Source organism: Salvelinus fontinalis, chromosome 4, assembly GCF_029448725.1.
Source record: "Salvelinus fontinalis isolate EN_2023a chromosome 4, ASM2944872v1, whole genome shotgun sequence".
NCBI lineage: Eukaryota > Metazoa > Chordata > Actinopteri > Salmoniformes > Salmonidae > Salvelinus > Salvelinus fontinalis.
In genome coordinates, this window is record NC_074668.1 from 53,827,389 (window position 1) to 53,852,522 (window position 25,134).

Genomic DNA, 25,134 nt, shown 5'->3' on the forward strand with positions numbered 1-25,134 from the left:
TTCTGTTTAGAAGAAAAAGGGGGATCCTTGCAACCCGAAGAACACCATCCCAACCGTGAAGCATGGGGGTGGCAGCATCATGTTGTGGGGTCGCTTTGCTGCAGGAGGGACTGGTGCATTTCACAAAATAGATGGCTTCATGAGGAAAGAAAATTATGTGGATATATTGTAGCAATATCTCAAGACATCAGTCAGGAAGTTTAAGCTTGGTCGCCAGTGGGTCTTCCAAATGGACAATGACCCCAAGCATACTTCCAAAGTTGTGGCAAAATGGCTTAAGGACAACAAAGTCAAGGTAGTGGAGTGGCCATCACAAAGCCCTGACCTCAAACATATAGAACATTTGTGGGCAGAACTGAAAAAGAGTGTGCGAGCAAGGAGGCATACAAACCTGACTCAGTTACACCAGCTCTGTCAGAAGGAATGGGCCAAAATTCACCCAACTTATTGTGCGAAGCTTGTGGAAGGCTACCCAAAACATTTGACCCAAGTTAAACAATTTAGAGGCAATGCTAATACTAATTGAGTGTTTGTAAACTTCTGACCCACTGGGAATGTGATAAAAGGGATAAAAGCTGAAATAAACTATTCTCTCTACTATTATTCTGACATTTCACATATTTAAAATAAAGTGGTGATCCTAACTGACCTAAGACATGGAATTTTTACTAGGATTGAATGTCAGGAATTGTGAAAATGTATTTGGCTAAGGTGTATGTAGACTTCCGACTTCAACTGTATCTAACATCCTATTGGTTGCAAGAATTTTGTATATTCATTTTTGAATCCGGCGTCATTTTGCATATCAGTTCATCAACCATGTGCCATGGATTCGGTACATCGAAAATCTCCTCCCAACTATTTTCCAATCTATATGACACAGCTGTCAATTTTTTGGTCCTTAAATGAAACTGGTATACTTTTTTATTTATGACAATTTTCTTTAACCAATTATGGTCTTTAATGCATTGCAGACAGACAAGTTCCACTTTACTATTCCATTTTAGTACATTTACCTTCTACTAGACTTTGATGAATATTCATCCTTTTGTCTTTCGTAAAATAAGCTGAAACCATAAGTCCTTGGGTGCAGAATGATCGCACTGTTCAGTGTCTGCTCACTCCGGCATCTTGACCAAAGAGAATGGTTCATTGTGACTTCCTGTGACTTTCACCCCTACTGCTGTTACAGCTACTGTACTGGATACAGTAATGGACCAAAAAGCTTATTTTACGCTTAAGTTAGTTTCGGTTTTGTTTTTTGTTTGACATCTTTAGAGGAATTACATTGTAAAATACATTAACATGGAGATCTTTGAGACTCCAGTAAGTATGCAACAATAACATATTATGAGACCCACAGAAATATTTTTGACCTTACTTAACTATAACTAACCAAGCATGGTAGAGCAGAGCGCGGGTGTTTGGGTGTGGTACTTACCTCAGTACACAGGTCTTCTCAGGCCGACTGGTTCCTCTGTGACTGAGCCCAGAGGAGAGGGAGACGGACGGCTGGATCCTCCCCCTATTACCACCACCAGAGAAAGGAAAGGGGTAGGCCAAGGGAGATGAAGAAAGGAGGAAGGCCTGGTCCCTGTGAGGAGCCGTGGAGCCAGGGAGACTTCCAAAGAAGGAGTCCCAGGCAGGGCTGTTCCTCTGTGGCACAGAGCTCACCTCCTCCTCCACTGGAGAACGGTACTTTATATCCAGGTCATCCACCTGAGCAGGGGCACAGGTGAGAGGTCAGTGTCTGGCACAAAAGCAGTTCAATACCTGGTTTTGGCTGGTTATAACCTGGTCCACCAGCATCTACCTGGTTGTAACCTCATTATGACAGATCACCTGGTCCACCAGAATCTACCTGGTTAAAAACCTGGTTACGACAACTCACCTGGTCCACCAGCATGGCATTAGCATACACCTGGTCCTTCCCTGGTTGGTGGATCATGGCTGAGAGTCTGGAGGCAGCAGCCAGAGTAGAGGACAGAGCCTGGGCCCTCCTCATTGACTGGCTCTTCTCTACACACGAGAGATAGGGAACATTTTATATTACGTTATTAGTTACCTTTCCTACTAGTACAATCAATACAACTTAATTAATCCCAAGGGGCAATTCATACCGGGTTGACAGGGTACTTCAAAGAGGACAAACACAACACTGACAATATAAAAAACAAATATAAACACTTATTAAGGCATCAGTTACAGTCAGTTTAGTACATTAGTACAGTATGTATCTACAGTATGTTCCTCTCAATATGTGAAAGTTCTGTTTTTCCATGTGGTTTCCAAAGAAATGCCTTGTCATGTCTCACAAACACAGGATGTGACATCATGCATCCTGCACGGTAGCTTGTCTTTGTTTGGGAACAGGAGGCTGACACCCAGTGTTTCTGCATGACTCCAAGGCAGACTAGGGCTGTACCTCAATAATGTATGTGGCCTCTCCTCACTTCCCCTCTCCTCTCATATATGGCCTCCTACCAACATGATATTGATCTTAATGGCTCAGAAGGTTGTGCACAACAGGGTCACTGGTTCCATTTCTTAATTTGGTCTTTTTTTTTGGTGCGGTCCAGACCGGCCTTGATCTCAACGTCAACTGACATAGATTTTTGGTCCAGAACGGCCTTGATTTAGCCCAAACATACAGTAGATGTCTATGATTGGTTCAGATTGGGTCCGGTTTCACAAGTTTGGACAGCACAGTATAGCAAAGAAATGCCCCAAAATATGGTATGGGCAGGCAGGCAGACATAAGCTATGGACAATGAACATAATTGCATTTTATCGTTGGCTAATTGAATGCACAGAGATACCGTGACGATATCCTGAATCAACAGCCTGATCAACTCTATGCTAAGGAGATGTGTCGCACTGCATGAGGCAAATGTGGTCACAATAGATACTGCTTTTCTGATCCACCCCCCTACCTTTTCTTATCTGTGGTATATGTGCCCAACAGATGCATATCTACATTCCCATGTGAAATCCAAAGACTATGGACTAATAAATTATTCCAAGTGACTGATTTCCTTATATGAAACAGGTAAAATTGTTGCACATGTGGTCTGCGGTTGTGAGGCCGGTTGGACGCAATGCCAAATTCTCTAAAACAAAGGAGGAGGATGCTTATGGTAATTCACATTAAATTCTCTGGCAACAGTTATGGTAGACAGTCTTGCAGTCAGCATGCCAAGTGCACACTCCCTCAAAACTTGACACATTTGTGCACATTTTAGTGTGGCCTTTTTTTTGTCCCCAGCACAAGGTGCACCTGTGTAAAGGAGGCGCGGGTGGTGCAGTGGTCTACGGCTGCGCCACCAGAGTCTCTGGGTTCGCGCCCAGGCTCTGTCGCAGCCGGCCGCAACCGGGATGTCCGTGGGGGGACGCACAATTGGCATAGTGTCGTCCGGGTTAGGGAGGGTTTGGCCGGTAGGGATATCCTTGTCTCAGTATGTAAAATGTAATAAAAATGTATGCACTCTACTGTAAGTCGCTCTGGATAAGAGCGTCTGCTAAATGACTAAAATGTAAATGTAAATGTAAAGATCATGCTGTTTAATCAGCTTCTTGATATGCCACACCTGTCAGGTGGATGGTTTATCTTGGCAAAGGTGAAATGCTCACTAACAGGGATGTAAACAAATTTGTGCACAAAATTTGAGAGAAATCAGCTTTTTGTGCTTATGCAAAATTTCTGGGATCTTTAATTTCAGCTCATGAAAAATGGAACCAATGCTTAACATATTGCGTTTATATTTTTGATCAGTGTCAATTAAGAACGGTGTGGCACGCTTAAGAGCTTTGCTTGATATACCGATTGGTTTCATACAACCACTCTCAACACTGTGGCAGACTTCCTCGTTGGTTTTGGGTCAAATTCAAGCATAACACATGGCGGAAGAGGCGAGGCGAAAGTTTTTACGCAGCCCAAAGTCTGTCCACAAAAATAAATAATCATCTTTTTGAATGGAGGTCAAGAAGTGTAGAATTTGGTCAATAAAAATGTAATTGCTAATTTGCTACGTGAGGCTTATTTGATCTAAAATAATTTTCGGATTGGTTAGGTTGGTACGAATGCACTGATATAAGTTGATTCACATGGCATTTCGGAGTTGTGCCTGTTGTCATGAAGATAGATAGAGGACTCATCATGGATATAACAAGTTTTAGCATGGACATTGCCATTTTAGAGGAGTCAACTGGGTGGGGATTCCTATGAGTTGGGAGCAATAAGCCAATGGTGTGCACACATTTGTTTACATCCCTGTTAGTAAGCATTTCTTCCTTTGCCAAGATAATCCATCCACCTGACAGGTGTGGCATATCAAGAAGCTGATTAAACAGCATGATCATTACACAGGTGCACCTTGTGATGGGAACAATAAAAGGCCACTAAAATGGGCAGTTTTGTCACACAACACAATTCCACTGATGTCTCAAGTTTTGAGGGAGTGTGCAATTGGAATGCTGACTGCAGGAATGTCCACCAGAGCTGTTGCTAGAGAATTGAATGTTCATTTCTCCACCATAAGCCACCTCCAACATTGGTGGCTTATTGTTGGTGGGTTATTTTATGCAAATGTGTGCACATTTACAGTGGGGCAAAAAAGTATTTAGTCAGCCACCAATTGTGCAAGTTCTCCCACTTAAAAAGATGAGAGAGGCCTGTAATTGTCATCATAGGTACACTTCAACTATGACAGACAAAATTAGAAGAAAAAATATCCAGAAAATCACATTGTAGGATTTTTTATGAATTTATTTGCAAAGTATGGTGGAAAATAAGTATTTGGTCACCTACAAACAAGCAAGATTTCTGGCTCTCACAGACCTGTAACTTCTTCTTTAAGAGGCTCCTCTGTCCTCCACTCGTTACCTGTATTAATGGCACCTGTTTGAACTTGTTATCAGTATAAAAGACACCTGTCCACAACCTCAAACAGTCACACTCCAAACTCCACTATGGCCAAGACCAAAGAGCTGTCAAAGGACACCAGAAACAAAATTGTAGACCTGCACCAGCCTGGGAAGACTGAATCTACAATAGGTAAGCAGCTTGGTTTGAAGAAATCAACTCTGGGAGCAATTATTAGGAAATGGAAGACATACAAGACCACTGATAATCTCCCTCGATCTGGGGCTCCACGCAAGATCTCACCCCATGGGGTCAAAATGATCACAAGAATGGTGAGCAAAAATCCCAGAACCACACGGGGGGACCTAGTGAATAACCTGCAGAGAGCTGGGACCAAAGTAACAAAGCCTACCATCAGTAACACACTACGCCGCCAGGGACTCAAATCCTGCAGTGCCAGACATGTCCCTCTGCTTAAGCCAGTACATGTCCAGGCCCGTCTGAAGTTTGCTAGAGAGCATTTGGATGATCCAGAAGAAGATTGGGACAATGTCATATGGTCAGATGAAACCAAAATAGAACTTTTTGGTAAAAACTCAACTCGTTGTGTTTGGAGGACAAAGAATGCTGAGTTGCATCCAAAGAACACCATACCTACTGTGAAGCATGGGGGTGGAAACATCATGCTTTGGGGCTGTTTTTCTGCAAAGGGACCAGGACGACTGATCCGTGTAAAGGAAAGAATGAATGGGGCCATGTATCGTGAGATTTTGAGTGAAAACCTCCTTCCATCAGCAAGGGCATTGAAGATGAAACGTGGCTGGGTCTTTCAGCATGACAATGATCCCAAACACACCGCCCGGGCAACGAAGGAGTGGCTTCGTAAGAAGCATTTCAAGGTCCTGGAGTGGCCTAGCCAGTCTCCAGATCTCAACCCCATAGAAAATCTTTGGAGGGAGTCGAAAGTCCGTGTTGCCCAGCAACAGCCCCAAAACATCACTGCTCTAGAGGAGATCTGCATGGAGGAATGGGCCAAAATACCAGCAACAGTGTGTGAAAACCTTGTGAAGACTTACAGAAAACGTTTGACCTCTGTCATTGCCAACAAAGTATATAACAAAGTATTGAGATAAACTTTTGTTATTGACCAAATACTTATTTTCCACCATCATTTGCAAATAAATTCATTCAAAATCCTACAATGTGATTTTCTGGATTTTTTTTCTCATTTTGTCTGTCATAGTTGAAGTGTACCTATGATGAAAATTACAGGCCTCTCTCATCTTTTTAAGTGGGAGAACTTGCACAATTGGTGGCTGACTAAATACTTTTTTGCCCCACTGTACATACAGTTGAAGTTGGAAGATTACATACACCTTAGCCAAATACATTTAAACTCAGTTTTTCACAATTCCTGACATTTAATGCTACTAAAAATTCCCTGTCTTAGGTCAGTTAGGATCACCACTTTAGTTTAAGAATATGAAATGTCAGAAAAATAGTAGAGAGTGATTTATTTCAGCTTTTATTTCTTTCATCACATTCCCAGTGGGTCAGAAGTTTACACACACTCAATTAGTATTTGGTAACATTGCCTTTAAATTGTTTAACTTGGGTAAAACGTTTTGGGTAGCCTTGCACAAGCTTCCCACAATAAGTTGGGGGAAATTTGGCCCATTCCTTCTGACAGAGCTGGTGTAACTGAGTCAGGTTTGTAGGGCTCCTTGCTCACACACTGTTTATCAATTCTGCCCACAAATGGTCTGTAGGATTGAGGTCAGGGCTTTGTGATGTCCACTCCAATACCTTTACTTTGTTGTCCTAAAGCCATTTTGCTACAACTTGGAAGTATGCTTGGGGTCATTGTCCATTTGGAAGACCCATTTGCGACCAATCTTTAACTTCCTGACTGATGTTGTAACGTCAGGAGAATGATGGGTGTGGAGTCAGGCGCAGAGAGCAGAAGTTAATGGGAAAAACGCTTTAATGTCCACAGGAAACAGGAACAGGTACAAAAATAGGGTGAAGCCAAAACACAGGCGCAAACACAACCCAAAACCCACTGTTACAAAAACCGGACAGCGAAAACCCAAAATCAAATAATACACCTCCTACGTACAATAACAACAAGCCCGCACAAACACAAGCAGTCTAAATGAACTTAAATAGTACCCAACCCCAAAAACCAAACAAGGAACAGGTGAAACCAATTAGACAAAAACAAACGAAAAGAAAAAAGGGATCGGTGGCAGCAAGTAGACCGGCGACGACGACCGCCGAGCGCCACCCGAACAGGAAGGGGAGCCACCTTCGGTGATATTCGTGACAGATGTCTTGATGTTGCTTCAACATAGCCACATAATTTTTATTCCTCATGAAGCCATCTATTTTTTGAAGTGCACCTGTCCCTCCTGCTGCAAAGCACCACCTCAACATGATGCTGCCACCCCCGTGCTTCACGGTTGGGATGGTGTTCTTCGGCTTGCAAGCCTCCCCATTTTTCCTCCAAACATAGCAATGGTCATTATGGCCAAACAGTTCTATTTTTGTTTCATCAGACCAGAGGACATTTCTCCAAAAAGTACAATCTTTGTCCCCATAGGCAGTGGCAAAACGTAGTCTGGCTTTTTTATGGCAGTTTTGGAGCAGTGGCTTCTTCCTTGCTGAGCGGCCTTTCAGGTTATGTCGATATAGGACTCGTTTTACTGTGGATATAGATACTTTTGTACCTGTTTCCTCCAGCATCTTCACAAGGTCGTTTGCTGTTGTTCTGGGATTGATTTGCAATTTTCGCACCCAAGTACGTTCATCTCTAGGAGACAGAACGCATCTCGTTCCTGAGTGGTATGACGGCTGTGTGGTCCCATGGTGTTTATACTTGCATACTATTGTCTGTACAGATGGACGTGGTACCTTCTGGCATTTGGAAATTGATCGCAAGGATGAACCAGACTTGTGGATGTCTACAATTCTTTTTCTGAGGTCTTGGCTGATTTCTTTTCCCATGATGTCAAGCAAGAGGCATTGAGTTTGAAGGTAGGCCTTGAAATACATCCACAGGTACACCTCCAATTGACTCAAATGATGTAAATTAGCCTAAAAGGAGCTTCTAAAGCCTTTAAATCATTTTCTGGAATTTTCCGAGCTGTTTAAAGGCACAGTCAACTTAGTGTATGTAAACTTCTGACCCACTGGAATTGTGATACAGTGATTTATAAGTGAAATAAGTGAAATAATCTGTCTGTAAACAATTGTTGGAAAAATTACTTGTGTCATGCACAAAGTAGATGTCCTAACCGACTTGCCAAAACTATAGTTTGTTAACAAGAAATGTGTGGAGTGGTTGAAAGACGAGTTTTAATGACTCCAACCTAAGTGTATTTAAACTTCCGACTTCAACTGTAGTTATAGTTGATACAAATTTCAAAGAATGCAGTTCATTTGGTGCCTGTAGCTTAAAAACTTCTTGTCAATAGGGGGGCGCCATTTCGACTTTGTAAAAATTCGTTCCCAAATTAAACTGCCTCGTACTCAATTCTTGCTCGTACAATATGCATATTATTACTATTGGATAGAAAACACTCTAGTTTCTAAAACCGTTTGAATTATTTCTCTGAGTGAAACAGAACTGGACTTAGAGCAATTCTCCTATGTGGATGTGAGGATGCAGAATTCTGCAAGCTGTTCTGAGATCTGTTTATAAATCTGCCTGTCTTCTATTGGTTGAGATGCACTGCATACGCCTTCCCGAGGTTGTTAGCGAATAGTGAGACTTGAAATGGAGTCTCTAGGCAGATCTGAAAGTTTATATATAGCTTGGAAAGGAAGTGTCTGGTCTTTTCCCTCTTCGCTCTGACGCATGGAGGACCTTGGCATATCGTACTAGAACCTTCGGTTATAGCTCTTAGAAATATCCGGCTGTGTTTTTATTCGATATAGGTGTTAAAGACATCATAATGTTGTTATTTTAAACCGAATTATATCAGTTTATGTCAGTATATTGCGATTTTCGGGTATTTATTTTTGTGGCGTTCTAGGGAGTTGGGTATCTCTGGCTCACATGCTACTGTTTACTGCTAATTGCAACGTTGAAAACGACATTCTACAACCGAGCAACGATTATTTTGGACAAAGGACACCTTTCCCAAGATTCTGATGGGAGTTCATCAAAAAGTAAGAACTGTTTATGCTGATAATTCGTTGTTCTGTTGAAAAATGTTAAATGCATAAGCCGCCATTAATTTCAGTGTAGCCTCGCTTTAACGCATGCTGTATGTTGTAGTAACGTTAATTTTAAAAATGTAACACAACGATTGCATTAAGAACTAATTTGTCTTTCATTTGCTGTCCAACCTGTATTTTTTAGTCAAGTTTATGATTATTTATTGATTAGAATAGGTGCCTCTCCAAAGATTTCTCCCGACATTGTCTGGGCAGCTTGGCAACTTTTCTCATTGTATAACCACGATTTGTGCCGCTAAATATGCACATTTTCGAACAAACTCTATATGCATTGTGTAATATGATGTTATAGGACTGTCATCTGAAGAATTCTGAGAAGGTTAGTGAAAAAATGAATATATTTTGGTGGTTTATACGTTATCGCTATTTTTGCCTTGAATCAATGCTGTTGTGATGTTTGCTATTGTGGTAAGCTAATATAACGCTATATTGTGTTTTCGCTGTAAAACACTTAAAAAATATGAAATATTGGCTGGATTCACAAGATCTGTGTCTTTCATTTGCTGTACGCTGTGTATTTTTAAGAAATGTTTTATGATGAGTAATTAGGTAATAAACGTTGCTCTCTGTAGTTATTCTAGTCGCTTTGGTTGAGTTGTGATGGTGGCTGCAATGGTAAACTATGATTTATACCTGAAATATGCACATTTTTCTAACAAAACGTATGCTATACAATAAATATGTTATCAGACTGTCATCTGATGAAGTTGTTTCTTGGTTAGTGGCTATTTATATCTTTATTTGGTCGAATTTGTGATAGCTACTGATGGAGTAAAAAACTGGTGGAGCAAAAAAAGTGGTGTCTTTTGCTAACGTGGTTAGCTAACAGATTTACATATTGTGTCTTCCCTGTAAAACATTTTAAAAATCAGAAATGATGGCTGGATTCACAAGATGTGTATCTTTCATCTGGTGTCTTGGACTTGTGATTTAATGATATTTAGATGCTAGTATTTACTTGTGACACTATGGTAGGCTATGCTAGTCAGCTTTTTTACTGATGGGGGTGCTCCCGGATCCGGGTTTGGGAGGAATTAGAGGTTAAACGGCACAAGACTTACTGTTGATGGGTTATCTTATGCAAATTCATGCACATTTATTTAGATTTAGTTGATACAAGATTTTAAGAATTTGAAATTAAGATCGCCTGAACCATTTGCAAAATAGTTGGTTAGATATTTTCCATGTGCCAATTCCGTGTCACATGGTTAACTGACACGCAAAACAATGCTTGACTCAAAACGCAGTTTTTCAAATTAAATTATCAAACAAAAATTTTGCCACAAACAGAATGATATCTACAGTGCATTCGCAAAGTATTCACACCCCTTGAATGTTTCCACATTTCCACAGCCTTATTCAAAAATGTATTACATTTATTTACATTTATTACATCAATCTACACACAATACTGAATAATGACAAAGCAAAAAAAACTGAAACACCGTATTAACATAAGTATTCAAACCCTTTGCTATGAGACTGTGGCCTCTATCATTCTTAAATGGAAGAAGTTTGGAACCACCAAGCCTTTTCCTGGAGCTGGCCGCCCGGCCAAACTAAACAATGCAGGGAGAAAGGTCTTGGTCAGGGAGGTGACCAAGAACCCGATGGTCACTCTAACAGAGCTTCAGAGTTCCTCTGTGGAGATGGGAGAACTTCCCAGAAAGACAAACATTTCTGCAGCACTCCATCAATCAGGCCTTTATGGTGGAGTGGCCAGACAGAAGCCACTCCTCGGTAAAAGGCAAATGACAGCCTGCTTGGAGTTTGCCAAAAGGGACCTAAAGGACTCTCAGACCATGAGAAACAAAATTATCTGGTTTGATGAAACCAAGATTGAACTCTTTTGCATGAATGCCAAGTGTCACATCTGGAATAAACCTGGCACCATCCCTCCGGTCAAGCACGGTGTTGGCAGCATCATGCTGTGGAGTTCTTTTTCAGCGTCAGGGACTGGGAGACTAGCCAGGATTGAGTTAAAGATGAATGGAGCAACGTACGGAGAGATCCTTGATGAAAACCTTCTCCAGAAGGCTCAGGACCTTAGACTGGTGCGAAGGTTCACGTTTCAAGAGGACAACGACCCTAAGCACACAGCCAAGACAACGCAGGAGTGGCTTTGGGACAAGTGTCTGAATGTCCTTGAGTGGCCCAGCCAGAGCCCAGACCTGAACCCGATTGAGTTGAAAAATATATGGCACATGGATATCAGAAGAGGGCGGTTAACAGAGATAGGTGGGTTGGACTGAGAATAGCTGAGGGTTGGGTTTAACCTGTTGAGGATGGGGGCGCTGTTGTCACTATTTATGCTAATCGTGTAATTTTTGAAACGGCTTCCCACAAAATTCTTGATCGTACAATATGCATATTATTATTATTATTGGATAGAAAACAGTCTATAGTTTTTATAGGAGTTGAAATTTTGTCTCTAAGTGGAACAGAACCCATTCTACAGCAATTTCCCTGACATGGAGTCAGATTTCAGAAATTTTGGCCCCTGATCTGGAGTCAGTTAAAAGGGCACTGTTATTGCTATGAGTATACGGACACTGCTTACGTCTTCCCCTGGATGCCTTTACGTGATGACGATTTGAATGGGGTCGATTGCGCGTTCACAGGCACTATAAATTAAAAAACCCTGTAGCTAGCAAGTCTTTTCTTGGTGCGTCATGCGCGTGGAGGACACCGACCCGCACCTGTTCCAAGCGTTAGTGTTGGGAGTAATCTTTCTCCGGTCATGTTAAGACTCGTTATAGGAGTTAAAAACATCATAAGGTTGTTAATTTAAAGCGTTTTATAGCAATTTATATCCGTTTAGTGCGATTTTGGGACATTTATTTCTGAAACGCTGTGAATAGCTGGGCACGCTTCCAGTTCATCCCGAACGCAGTTGGCATTTCCACATGGCAAGAGGACAGCTTTCCACCAAAAGACGATTAGACCCAAGAAAGGATCCTTTGCCCAAGATACTGATGGAAGAACAGCTCAAAGTAGGAACAATTTATTATGATAAATCGTGTTTCTGTCGAAAAATGTTAGTGGCTTAGGACGCCATGTTTTTTGACGTAGCTTCGCTTGGCGCAAACTGTATTGAAAAGTAAGGATAATTTAAAAAATGTAATTCCGCGATTGTATTAAGAATTAACTTGTCTATCAATCCCTGTCCACCCTATATTTTTTTGTCACGTTTATGAGTATTTATGTATAAGAGTAGATCACTGTCTAATATGGCGCACGGACATTTTCTCACCAGCTGGGCTACATTTCACATTGTCTAACCATGATTTTGGTGGCTAAATATGCACTTTTTCAAACAAACTGTATATGCATGTTGTAATGTGATGTTACAGGGGTGTCATCTGAAGAATTCTGAGAAGGTTAGTGAAAAAAATAATATATTTTGGCGATGTTGACGTTATCGCTCACTTTGGCTAGAATTAATGCTGGGGTAATGTTTGCACCTGTGCTATGCTAATATAACGATTTATTGTGTTTTCGCTGTAAGACACTTAGAAAATCTGAAATATTGTCTGTATTCACAGGATCTGTGTCTTTCGATTAGTGTATGCTGTGTATTTTTACGAAATGTTTGATGATTAGTAAGTAGGTAAACACGTTGCTCTATGTAGTTATTCTAGTCCATTTGTGACGGTGGGTGCAATTGTAACCTATGCCATCTACCTGAAATATGCACATTTTTTAACAAAACCTATCCCATACCATAAATATGTTATCAGACTGTCATCTGATGAGTTTTTTTCTTGGTTAGGGGCTATAAATATCTTAGTTTAGCCGAATTGGTGATAGCTACTGGTGTTGGTGGACAAATAAAAGATGGTGGATTATGCTAATGTGTTTTTAGGTAATAGATGTACATCTTTACATATTGTGTCTTCCCTGTAAAACATTTTAAAAATCGGACATGTTGGCTGGATTCACAAGATCTGTGTCTTTCATTAGCTGTATTGGACTTTAATGTGTGAAAGTTAAATATTTAAAAAAAATATTTTTTTTGAATTTCGCGGCTCTGCCTTTTCAGTGGGGTGGGGGGGGAGTGCCGCTAGCGGCACCCTCATCCTAGACAGGTTAAAAGCTCATGTTCTAAAATAGTTATGACTGAAAACACAATGAATAATGTATTTTTATTTAACCTTTATTTAACTAGGTAAGTCAGTTAAGAACAAATTTTTATTTACAATGATGGCCTAAAGGCCTCCTACGGGGACATGAGCTGGGATTCAAAATAAAAATAATATAGGACCAAACACACATTACGACAAGAGACACCACAACACTACATAAAGAGAGACCTAAGACAACAATATAGCATGGCAGCAACACATGAAAACACAGCATGGTAGCAACACAACATGACAACAATATGGTAGCAACACAACATGGTAGCAGCACAAAACATGGTACAAACATTATTGGGCACAGACAACAGCACAAAGGGCAAGAAGGTAAAGACAACAATACATTACACGAAGCAGCCACAACTGTCAGTAAGAGTGTCCATGATTGAGTCTTGCATGTAGAGATGGCGATAAAACGGTCCAGTTTGAGTGTTTTTTTGCAGCTCCTTCCAGTTGCTAGGTGAAGCGAACTGAAAAGAGGAGTGACCCATGGATGTGTGTCCTTTGGAGACCTTTAACAGAATGTGACTGGCAGAACGGGTGTTGTATGTGGACGATGAGGGCTGCAGTAGGTATCCCAGATAGGGGGGAGTGAGGCCTAAAAGGGTTTCATAAATAAGCATTGACCATAGGGTCTTGCAATGGGTATACAAAGATAACCAGTTTACAGAGTGCAGTGATGAGTCCTATAAGGAGCATTGGGGGCAAATCTGATGGCCGAATGATGAAGAACATCTAGCTGCTCGAGAGCACCCTTACCTGCCGATCTATAAATTACGTCTCCGTAATCTGGCATGGATAGGATGGTCATCTGAATCAGGGTTAGTTTGGCAACTGTGGTGAAAGAGGAGCGATTACGATAGAGGAAACCTTGTCTAGATATAACTTTAGCCTGCAGCTTTGATATGTGCTGAGAGAAGGACAGTGTACCATCTAGCCATACTCCTAACTACTTGTATGAAGGTGACTACCTCAAGCCCTGAACCCTCAGAGGTAGTAATCACACCTGTGGGGAGAGGGGCATTCTTCTTACCAAACCACATGCCCATTGTTTTGGAGGTTTTCAGAACAAGGTTAAGGGCAGAGAAAGCTTGTTGGACACTTCGACATCTTTGTTGTAGAACGTTTAACACAAAAAGTACTATCTATCTAGATGTAATGTAAATCAAAACTACTATGTAATTATACATTTTTTAAGTGCTATGTATGTCAAATGTGTATAGAATGTACTTGTAGAAACAAAAGAAAAAGCTGTAAAAACAAAGTACATTTTTGTACTCGGAATGAAGGATGAAGGATAGGCCCAAAAAAATTGAAGATAAAAAAAAAAGATAGCCTGAGCATGACAAAGTTTGTTTTGTATTCGTAGCATGAACAGTTCAACAAGTTACTATTGGTTGGTTATTTTATGCAAATTAATGCAATTTTATACAGTTATAATTGATACAAGTTTAAGAATTTGAAGTTAATATAGCCTGAACATGTGAAAATTGGTTTGGTGTCTCTAGCTTGAACAGTTCAACAGTTACTGTCAGTGAGCTATTTTATGCTAATGTGTGTTAATTTGTATAGTTACAGTTGATACAAGTTTCAGGCTTGAATGGTTCAAGAGTTACTGTTGGTAGGTTATTATATGCAAATTTATTTACATTTACATACAGTCTATCTGGAAAGTATTCAGACCCTTTCCTTTTTCCAGTTGTGTTGTTACAGCCTATAGTAGAAAATTACAAGATTATGTTTTAATACTGTTCATGCATCGAATAGCTTTGATGAGTACTCTCTCATCTGTGTGAGTGTGACTGAGTTGGGCCTCTGGGGCTTGGCGCTAGCAATTGATTTGTGATGGCTTGGTAATAAAACCTACAGTCTGCATTCCATATAATTAGTTGGTGTTTGTGACCCAAGATAGAGATAGCCAGGAGGAGTAGAACAAACCCCTCTTAGTCTAAAATCATCTTTGTGTCTGAGAAACAACATCCGGAGCACATAACTCACAAGATGAACCCAAGATAGCTCGTGATGCCCCGAGCTGCCGGGGAGGGGTGGAACCAGCCATGACTAAGCATTTTTAGTGTCAGCTATATAAGACCCATGATTCCTCTGTAAGGTTGGGCTGGTCGTTGACCAGCTTCATTATTGCAATTCTTAATTGATAACAAAGATTGATTGTTTGAAGAAATAACAAAGTCTCTCACACTTAATAAATTATTTTCCACGACATTTATGGCGACGAGGAAGGGATCCTTATCTCTGTCTGCTGACTACTCCTGAGGACCAGGGTCAACCGTGCTTGGAAATCACTCTAGGTGTGATTCAAGGCAACCCGCACTTCACTAAGGGAGCAGAGAGGGACCTGCCCAAGGTCTTCTGGAGGGGGCCGGTGGACTGATACAGGATCTCGAAAAAAGACAAATTTAATAGGGTGAGACTAACATTTCTTGGAAACAATAAACAAAACGAACATACTTGTCACGCCCTGGCCTTAGTTATCTTTGTTTTCTTTATTATTTTAGTGAGGTCAGGGTGTGACATGGGGAGTGTATGTGTTTTTTGGATTGTCTAGGGGTTTTGTACGTTTAATGGGTCAGTGACTTGTCTAGGTGTTTGTATGTCTATGGCTGCCTAGATTGGTTCTCAATTAGAGGCAGCTGTGGTTCATTGTCTCTGATTGAGAGCCATATTTAAGGCAGCCATAGGCATTTGGGTTTTGTGGGTAATTGTCTATGTTCTATGTTGCATGTGTGCACTTAGTTCGTTTTAGCTTCACAATCGTTTGTTTTTTTGTTCGTTTAGTAAGTGTTTGTTTTTCTTCATTAAAAGAAGATGTCTATTTTCCACGCTGCGCCTTGGTCCACTCATTCGTCTCATAACGATCGTGACAGAATTACCCACCACAAAAGGACCAAGCAGAGTGTAAAGCAGCAGCAGGAGCTATATACACAGGATTCTTGGACTTGGGAGGAGATACTGGATGGTAAGGGACCTTGGGCACAACCGGGAGAATATCGCCTCCCTCATGAAGAGCTGGAGGCAGCTAAAGCCGAGAGGAGGCGATATGAGGAGGCAGCACGGAAGCAAGGCTGGAAGCCCGAGAGTCAAACCCAAACATTTCTTGGGGCGGAGGCTACAAGGGAGTGTAGGTTAGTCAGGTAGGAGACCTGCGCCAACTCCCCGAGCTTACCGTGGAGCGCGAAAGTACGGGCAGACACCGTGTTATGCAGTAGAGCGCACGGTGTCTCCTGTACGTGTGCATAGCCTGGTGCGGGTTATTCCACCTCCCCGCACTGGCAGGGCTAGATTGAGCATTGAGCCGGATGTCATGAAGCCGGCCCAACGCATCTGGCCTCCAGTGCGTCTCCTCGGGCCGGCCTACATGGCACCAGCCTTACGCATGGTGTCCCCGGTTCGCCTACACAGCCCAGTGCGGGTTATTCCACCTCCCCGCCCTGATCGGGCTACGGGGAGCATACAACCAGGTAAGGTTGGGCAGGCTCAGTGCTCAAGGGAACCAGTACGCCTGCACGGTCCGGTATTTCCGGCGCCACCTCCCCGCCCCAGCCCAGTACCACCAGTGCCTACACCACACACCAGGCTTCCAGTGTGTTTCCAAAGCCCTGTTCCTCCTCCACGCACTCGCCCTATGGTGCGTGTCTCCAGCCCGGTACCACCAGTCCTGGCACCACGCCTCCTGTGCGTCTCCAGAGTCCTGTGCGTCCTGTTGCTGCTCCCCGCACTAGCCCTGAGATGCGTGTCCCCAGCCCGGTACCACCAGTGCCGGCACCACGCACTAGGCCTAATGTGCGTCTCCAGGGTCCAGTATGCCCTGTTCCTTCTCCCCGCACTAGCCTTCAGGTTCGTGTCCCCAGCCCGGTACCACCAGTTCCGGCACCACGCACCAAGCCTCATGTGCGTCTCCAGAGCCCTGTACGCACTGATCCTTCTCCCCGCACTCGCCCTGATGTGCGTGCCCTCAGCCCGGTACCACCAGTTCCGGTACCACGCACCAGGCCTATAGTGCGCCTCGAGAATTCAGTGTGCCCTGTTCCTGCTCCCCGCACTAGCCTTGAGGTGCGTGTCTCCAGTCCGGTACCACCAGTTCCGGCACCACGCACCAGGCCTACTGTGCGCCTCAGCAGGTCAGAGTCGGCCGTCTGCCCAACGCCGCCTGCACTGCTCGTCTGCCCAGCGCCGTCTGAGCTGCCTGCCTGCCCAGCGCCGTCTGAGCCATCCGTCTGCCCAGCGCCATCTGAGCCATCCGTCTGCCCAGCGCCATCTGAGCCATCCGTCTGCCCAGCGCCATCTGAGCCATCCGTCTGCCCAGCGCCATCTGTCTGCCCAGCGCCATCTGAGCCATCCGTCTGCCCAGTGCCATCTGAGCCGTCCGTCTGCCCAGCGCCATCTGAGCCATCCGTCTGTCCCGAGCCATCTGAGCCGCCCGTCTGTCCCGAGCCGTCAGAGCCGTTCGTCAGTCAGGAGCCGCCAGTCAGCCAGGATCCGACAGAGCCGCCAACCAGCCAGGATCTTCCAGAGCCGCCAGTCAGCCAGGATCTGCCAGAGCCGCCAGTCAGCCAGGATCTGCCAGAGCCTCCAGTCAGCCAGGATCTGCCAGAGCCTCCAGTCAGCCAGGATCTGCCAGAGCCGCCAGTCAGCCAGGATCTGCCAGAGCCGCCAGTCAGCCAGGATCTGCCAGAGTGGCCTGTCAGCCAGGATCTGCCAGAGCCGCCAGTCAGCCAGGATCTGCCAGCGCCGCCAGTCAGCCAGGATCTGCCAGAGCCGCCAGTCAGCCAGGATCTGCCAGAGCCGCCAGTCAGCCAGGATCTGCCAGCGCCGCCAGGATCTGCCAGAGCCGCCAGTCAGCCAGGATCTGCCAGAGCCGCCAATCAGCCAGGATCTGCCAGAGCCGCCAATCAGCCAGGATCTGCAGAGCCGCCAATCAGCCAGGATCTGCAGAGCCGCCAATCAGCCAGGATCTGTCAGAGCCGCCAGCCAGCCATGACCAGCCAGAGCCGTCAGCCAGCCATGACCAGCCAGAGCCGTCCGTCAGACAGGAGCAGCCAGAGCCTTCCGCCAGACAGGAGCAGCCAGAGCCGTCATCCAGCCAGGAGCAGCCAGAGCCGTCATCCAGCCATGACCAGCCAGAGCAGTCATCCAGCCATGGCCAGCCAGAGCCGTCATCCAGCCATGACCAGCCAGAGCCGTCATCCAGCCATGACCAGCCAGAGTCGTCATCCAGCCATGACCAGCCAGAGCCGTCATCCAGCCATGACCAGCCAGAGCCGTCATCCAGCCATGACCAGCCAGAGCCGCCAGCCAGCCATGACCAGCCAGAGCCGTCAGCCAGCCATGACCAGCCAGAGCCGTCAGCCAGCCAGGATCTGCCAGAGCCGCCAGTCAGCCAGGATCTTCCAGAGCCGCCAGTCAGCCAGGATCTACCAGAGCCACCAAAGCGGGTATTGACAATGGTGGAGTGGGGGCCACGTCCCACACCCGAGCCGCCGCCATAAGAAGGCCCACCCCGGACCCTCCCGTTCTGTGTCAGGTTTTGCGGCCGGAGTCCACACCTTGGGGGGGGGGGGGGGGGTACTGTCACGCCCTGGCCTTAGTTATCTTTGTTTTCTTTATTATTTTAGTTAGGTCAGGGTGTGACATGGGGAATGTATGTGTTTTTTGGTTTGTCTAGGGGTTTTGTACGTTTAATGGGTCAGGGTGTTGTCTAGGTGTTTGTATGTCTACGGCCGCCTAGATTGGTTCTCAATTAGAGGCAGCTGTGGTTCATTGCCTCTGATTGAGAGCCATATTTAAGGCAGCCATAGGCATTTGGGTTTTGTGGGTAATTGTCTATGTTCTATGTTGCATGTGTGCACTTAGTTCGTTTTCACTTCACGATCGTTTGTTTTTTTGTTCGTTTAGTAAGTGTTTGTTTTTCTTCATTAAAAGAAGATGTCTTTTTTCCACGCTGCGCCTTGGTCCACTCATTCGTCTCATAACGATCGTGACAGTACTGTCGTTTTAGAGATTATGAGATCCTGATGGTATTGTCATAATAAAGAGGGAGTCGTGACTCTACTACCGTTCTTAAGATTATAAGATTTTGAAGCCATCGTCATAATAGAAAGGAAGTCGTGGCCGTACTCTACTGAGGAGAGGAAAACGGAGTTGTGAATTTACTGCCGTTTTCAGGTTAGGAGATTCTGAAGATATCGTCATAATAACTTCTGATGATACTGTCCTAAGAGAAGAAAACACAGTCGTGAACGTACTATCGTTGTAAGGAGAGGTGTGAAATTAATTATAATGCCCTGGGTTAGTATCGTAAAATGCAAATGTGGAAATTCTGTAATTCCATGAACTAGTCCTGAAGTAGAAACGTGTAGAAGTAAGAAAATATTACTGCAGGTTATACAAATATTGATTCAGTATGTCTGGGAACAGTACGGTGAGAATGTGATATGAGAGTTGTGTGAGGGTGAAAATAAGTGTTAAACGGGAGTTTGGGTAATAAGAGATTGAAATTTGGGGATTATATGGGGATTCTGTGAAAACGTGAGTATTTGTATGTGGGTATAATCGATTACTAGAGATTTGATAAAGTAACAATGGGAAATAATAATAATATACAAACTTGCACACCCAAACATAGATGTACATAAGTGGTGAAAAAGGTATTCTGAGTTGGTACCTTTATGGATAATTCAATAAAAATAAGGTTTTGCATTGTATGACTGTCTAGAAAGATCTGGGAAATATGCTCAGAAAAAGATTCACTTCTACTTCCTCCCAATCCCGGGTCCGGGAGCACCCCCATCAGTTAAAAAACTGACTAGCATAGCGTCACAAGTAAATAGTAGCATCTAAATATCATTAAATCACAAGTCCAAGACACCAGATGAAAGATACACATCTTGTGAATCCAGCCATCATTTCTGATTTTTAAAATGTTTTACAGAGGAAGACACAATATATAAATCTATTAGCTAACCACGTTAGCAAAAGACACCACTTTTTTTACTCCACCATTTTCTTACTGCATCAGTAGCTATCACAAATTCGACCAAATAAAGATATAAATTGCCACTAACCAAGAAGCAACTTCATCAGATGACAGTCTGATAACATATTTATTGTATAGCATATGTTTTGTTGGAAAAATGTGCATATTTCAGGTATAAATCATAGTTTACCATTGCAGCCACCATCACAACTCTCACCAAAGCAACTAGAATAACTACAGAGACCATCGTGTATTACCTAATTACTCATCATAAAACATTTCTTAAAAATACACAGCGTACAGCAAATGAAAGACACACATCTTGTGAATCCAGCCAATATTTCAGACTTTCTAAGTGTTTTACAGCAAAAACACAATATAGCGTTATATTAGCTTACCACAATAGCAAACATCACAACAGCATTGATTCAAGCCAAAAATAGCGATAACGTATAAACCACCAAAATATATAAATTTTTTCACTAACCATCTCAGAATTCTTCAGATGGCAGTCCTATAACATCATATTACACAATGCATATAGAGATTGTTCGAAAATGTGCATATTTAGTGGCACAAATCGTGGTTATACAATGAGAAAAGTAGCCAAGCTGCCCAGAAAATGTCAGGAGAAATCTTTGGAGAGGCACCTATTCTAATCAGTGACCTATCCTAAACTTGACTAAAAAATACAGGTTGGACAGCAAATGAAAGACAAATTAGTTCTTAATGCAATCGCTGTGTTACATTTTTAAAATTAACGTTACTACAACATACAGCGTGCGTTAAAGCGAGGCTGCACTGAAATTAATGGAAGCTTATGCATTTGACATTTTTCAACAGAACAACGACTTATCAGCATAAATAGTTCTTACTTTTTGATGAACTCCCATCAGAATCTTGGGAAAGGTGTCCTTTGTCCAAAAGAATCGTTGCTCGGTTGTAGAACGTCCTCTTCAACGTTGCAATTAGCAGTAAACATTAGCATTTGAGCCAGAGATACCCAACTTCCTAGAACGCCACGAAAATAAATACCCGAAAATCGCAATATACTGACATAAACTGATATAATTCGGTTTAAAATAACAACATTATGATGTCTTTAAAGCCTATATCGAATAAAAACACAGCCGGAAATTTCTAAGAGCTATAACCGAAGGTTCTAGTACGATATGCCAAGGTCCTCCGTGCGTCAGAGCGAAAAGACCAGACACTTCCTTGCCAAGCTATTTATAACCTTTCAGATTTACGTAGAGACTCCATTTCAAGTCTCCCTATTCGCTAACATCCAGGGGAAGGCATATGCAGTGCATCTCAACCAATAGAAGACAGGCAGATTTATAAACAGATCTCAGAGCAGCTTGCAGAATTCTGCATTCTCACATACACATAGGAAAATTGCTCTAAGTCCAGTTCTGTTTCACTCACAGATATAATTCAAACAGTTTTAGAAACTAGAGAGTGTTTTCTATCCAATAGTAATAATAATATGCATATTGTACGAGCAAGAATTGAGTACGAGGCAGTTTAATTTGGGAACGTAATTATTACAAAGTGCCAACAGCACCCCCTATTGAGAAAAGGTTTTAACATATATCCACTTTTGGTAAAGGTACGAGACTTGACTTACCCCTAAACAAGAAAACTATAAACGCTCATGGGATTTTCTGGTCCTGGTAATAGTTTTTTTGCCATCTCCCTTTTTCGGGGGCATCATATTAATCTAATAAACCCTTTACTCCCCCATAAAGTTAGAGTGAATTAACACTTAATATAGAATGAATGACGTAAGAAGCCAAATTAGGTATGCCATCAAAATAATAATAAATGCGTAGCAATTGTGATGTAATAACAGCATTTCAATATGTAGCAAAAGAAAAGATAATCCGCTTTTATTAAACTCGCCAGATCTGTTTCCAAATCAATGGATGTCGATTTACTCGTTCGACTGCTATGATTGGAAATAAATCCCCTTAGCGCAAGTGAGATCTTTGCAGAGAAACACTTGGACGAAATTTTTGTCTATTTTCTGGTCATTGTGTTGTTATTATAATCCAGAGGTTAAGACGAGCTGTGACCATGATCATGATAAAACAAGGCTACAACTGCAATGAATTGAAGTTTTTTGCAGAAAGAGGCTCTAGTATTGTGGACTACTTTAGCTCCCACCGAAATGTATCTTTTTCCTTAGGAATTGGCTAATGTAACGAGTATTACTGAAGGTGGCCTTCCTTCCTGTTCGAGTGGCGCTCGGCGGTCGTCGTCGCCGGTCTACTAGCTGCCACCGATCCTTTTTTCCTTTTCGTTTGGTTTTGTCTAATTGATTTCACCTGTTTATTGTTTGGTTGTTAGGGTGGTGTTATTTAAGTTCGTTTAGCCCGTTTATGTTTGTGCGGGCTTGTTTCTCTGTTTGTATCTGAGGTTGCTATTTTCATTGGGGTTTTTCCACAGACTGGATTTATTTTCCAGTTTTGGACTTTATTCAAGTTGGAGTTTTACGCCAATGTTTTTTTGACGTTACCAGTTGTATTTCTGGTTGGACATTAAAAAGTGGTTTTCCCCGTTACCTTTGCTCTCTGCGCCTGACTCCTTACCTTTGTCCTCATCGAGTGTAACAGCTAATGTATTTTATAAATTTGGTGCATTCCATGTCAATCTTAAAATAATAGACATTCAATATGTGTGAAGCAGAAATGGAATATTCAATAGAGGTTGGTATTAAAAATATAGAGTAACAATTGTTTGGGGAGACTAATGTGAAAACAATAAATCAAATCAAAATGAATGTCACATGCGCCCGAATTCAACAGGTGTAGAACTTACAGTGAAATGCTTACTTACGAGCCTCAAACCAACAATGCAGTTTAAAAATATATACAAAATACAAACAAGAAAAACAAATACATGTAATAAGTCATTAAAGAGCACCAGTAAAATAACAATAGCGAGACTATATACAGGGGGGTACTGGTACAGAGTCAATGTGTGGGGGCACCGGTTAGTCAAGGTAATATGTACATAAAGGTAGAGTTATTAAAGTGACTATGCATAGATGATAACAACAGAGAGTAGCAGCGGTGTAAGGGGGGGTGGGGGGGGGGGGGGCAACGCAAACAGTCTGGGTAGCCATTTCATTTCCTGTTCAGGAGTCTTATGAGGTAGAAGCTGTTTAGAAGCCTCTTGGACCTAGACCTGGGGGGGTGGAGTAGCCAGGAGGAAGGCATGGCCAGCCATAGAATTTTTTTTATTGAAATATTCGATTATCATGGATTTATTGGTGGTGACCGTGTTACCTAGTCTCAGTGCAGTCGGCAGCTGGGAGGAGGTGCTCTTGTTCTCTGTGGACTTTACAGTGTCCCATAACTCTTTAGAGTTAGAGCTACAGGATGCAAATTTCTGCTTGAAAAAGCTAGCCTAGACCATCACCCCTGGTGAGACAAAACCGCGACTCATTAGTGAAGAGCACTTTTTGCCAGTCCTGTCTGGTCCAGCGGCGGTGGGTTTGTGCCCATAGGCGACGTTGTTGCCGGTTATGGCTGGTGAGAACCTGCTTTACAACAGGCCTACAAGCCCTCAGTCCAGCTTCTCTCAGCCTATTGCGGACAGTCTGAGCACTGATGGAGGGATTGTGCGTTCCTGGTGTAACTCGGGCAGTTGTTGTTGTCATCCTGTACCTGTCCCGCAGGTGTGATGTTCGGATGTACCGATCCTGTGCAGGTGTTGTTCACGTTGTCTGCCACTGCGAGGACGATCAGATGTCCGTCCTGTCTCCCCGTAGCGCTGTCTTAGGCGTCTCACAGTACCGACATTGAACTGTATTTACCTGGCCACATCTGCAGTCCTCATGCCTCCTTGCAGCATGCCTAAGGCACGTTCACGCAGATGAGCAGGGACCCTGGGCATCTTTCTTTTGGTGTTTTTCAGATTCAGTAGAAAGGCCTCTTTAGTCTCCTACGTTTTCATAACTGTAACCTTAATTGCCTACCGTCTGTAAGCTGTTAGTGTCTTAACGACCGTTCCACAGGTGCATATTCATTAATTGTTTATGGTTCATTGAACAAGCATGGTAAACATAGTTTAAACCCTCTACAATGAAGATCTGTGATCTTTTAAAGACAGTGTCCTGAAAAAGGGACGTTTCTTTTTTTGCTGAGTTCATGGATATGTATATATGTATATGTATAAAATGTATATAGTGTGTAAAAGCTGGAAGTAGAAGCCTAAGTGTTGTTCTCCATTAGTTTACTCAAATTAGGGGATGGGTGGAATGGTTAGGGAAAATAATAACGTAAAATATATTTAAAAAACAACAAATACATCAAATATATATTTTAACATTTTTTTTTTATAGGGATTGGGTATGATGTATCAATTACATTGATAGAAGCCACAATCTGTCTGCAATATTTAAGCTTTTTCTTTTATTGAGCCACAATTTGCAGATTTTTCAATCTCTCTTTGAATTACAATTGAGCAAAGCTAGCAGTGCACAAACATACGCCAAGAGACACTTGACCTGTTTTAGCAGCTTTCCAATTCTACACTGCAGGGAGAGAGAGGGGGAGAAGGCAAACTCCACATAATAGTTTCAATCTATGGAATCACTTGGGAAATGTTTTAAGAGTATGATTTATTGGTCTACCAAACTGCTATTTAAATCTGGAATATGAACTGAATTATCTACAACCCGTCACGACTTCCGCCGAAGTCGGCTCCTCTCCTTGTTCGGGCGGCGATCGGCGGTCGATGTCACCGGCTCTCTAGCCATCGCCGCTCCATTTTTCATTGATCCATTTGTTTTGTCTTGTTCCCTGCACACCTGGTTTACATTCCCCAATCACACTGCATGTATTTATTCCTCTGTTCCCCCTCATGTCTTTGTGTGATATTGTTTGTGT

At 42.9% G+C, this 25,134-nt stretch overlaps 1 protein-coding gene across 3 annotated transcripts in view; it reads right to left on the reverse strand.

Moving 5' to 3' along the window:
- The window catches only part of LOC129854007 (rho guanine nucleotide exchange factor 28-like), a 78,379-nt gene that overhangs the window by 36,007 nt on the left and 17,238 nt on the right, over positions 1-25,134 (reverse strand). For all 3 annotated transcript variants that reach the window (XM_055920595.1, XM_055920594.1, XM_055920596.1), the window contains 2 exons: positions 1,892-2,019; positions 1,442-1,719 (listed from right to left, as the gene is read on the reverse strand). In XM_055920595.1, the coding sequence (XP_055776570.1) occupies positions 1,442-1,719; positions 1,892-2,019 (406 nt within the window). The remainder of the gene's footprint in view (positions 1-1,441; positions 1,720-1,891; positions 2,020-25,134) is intronic.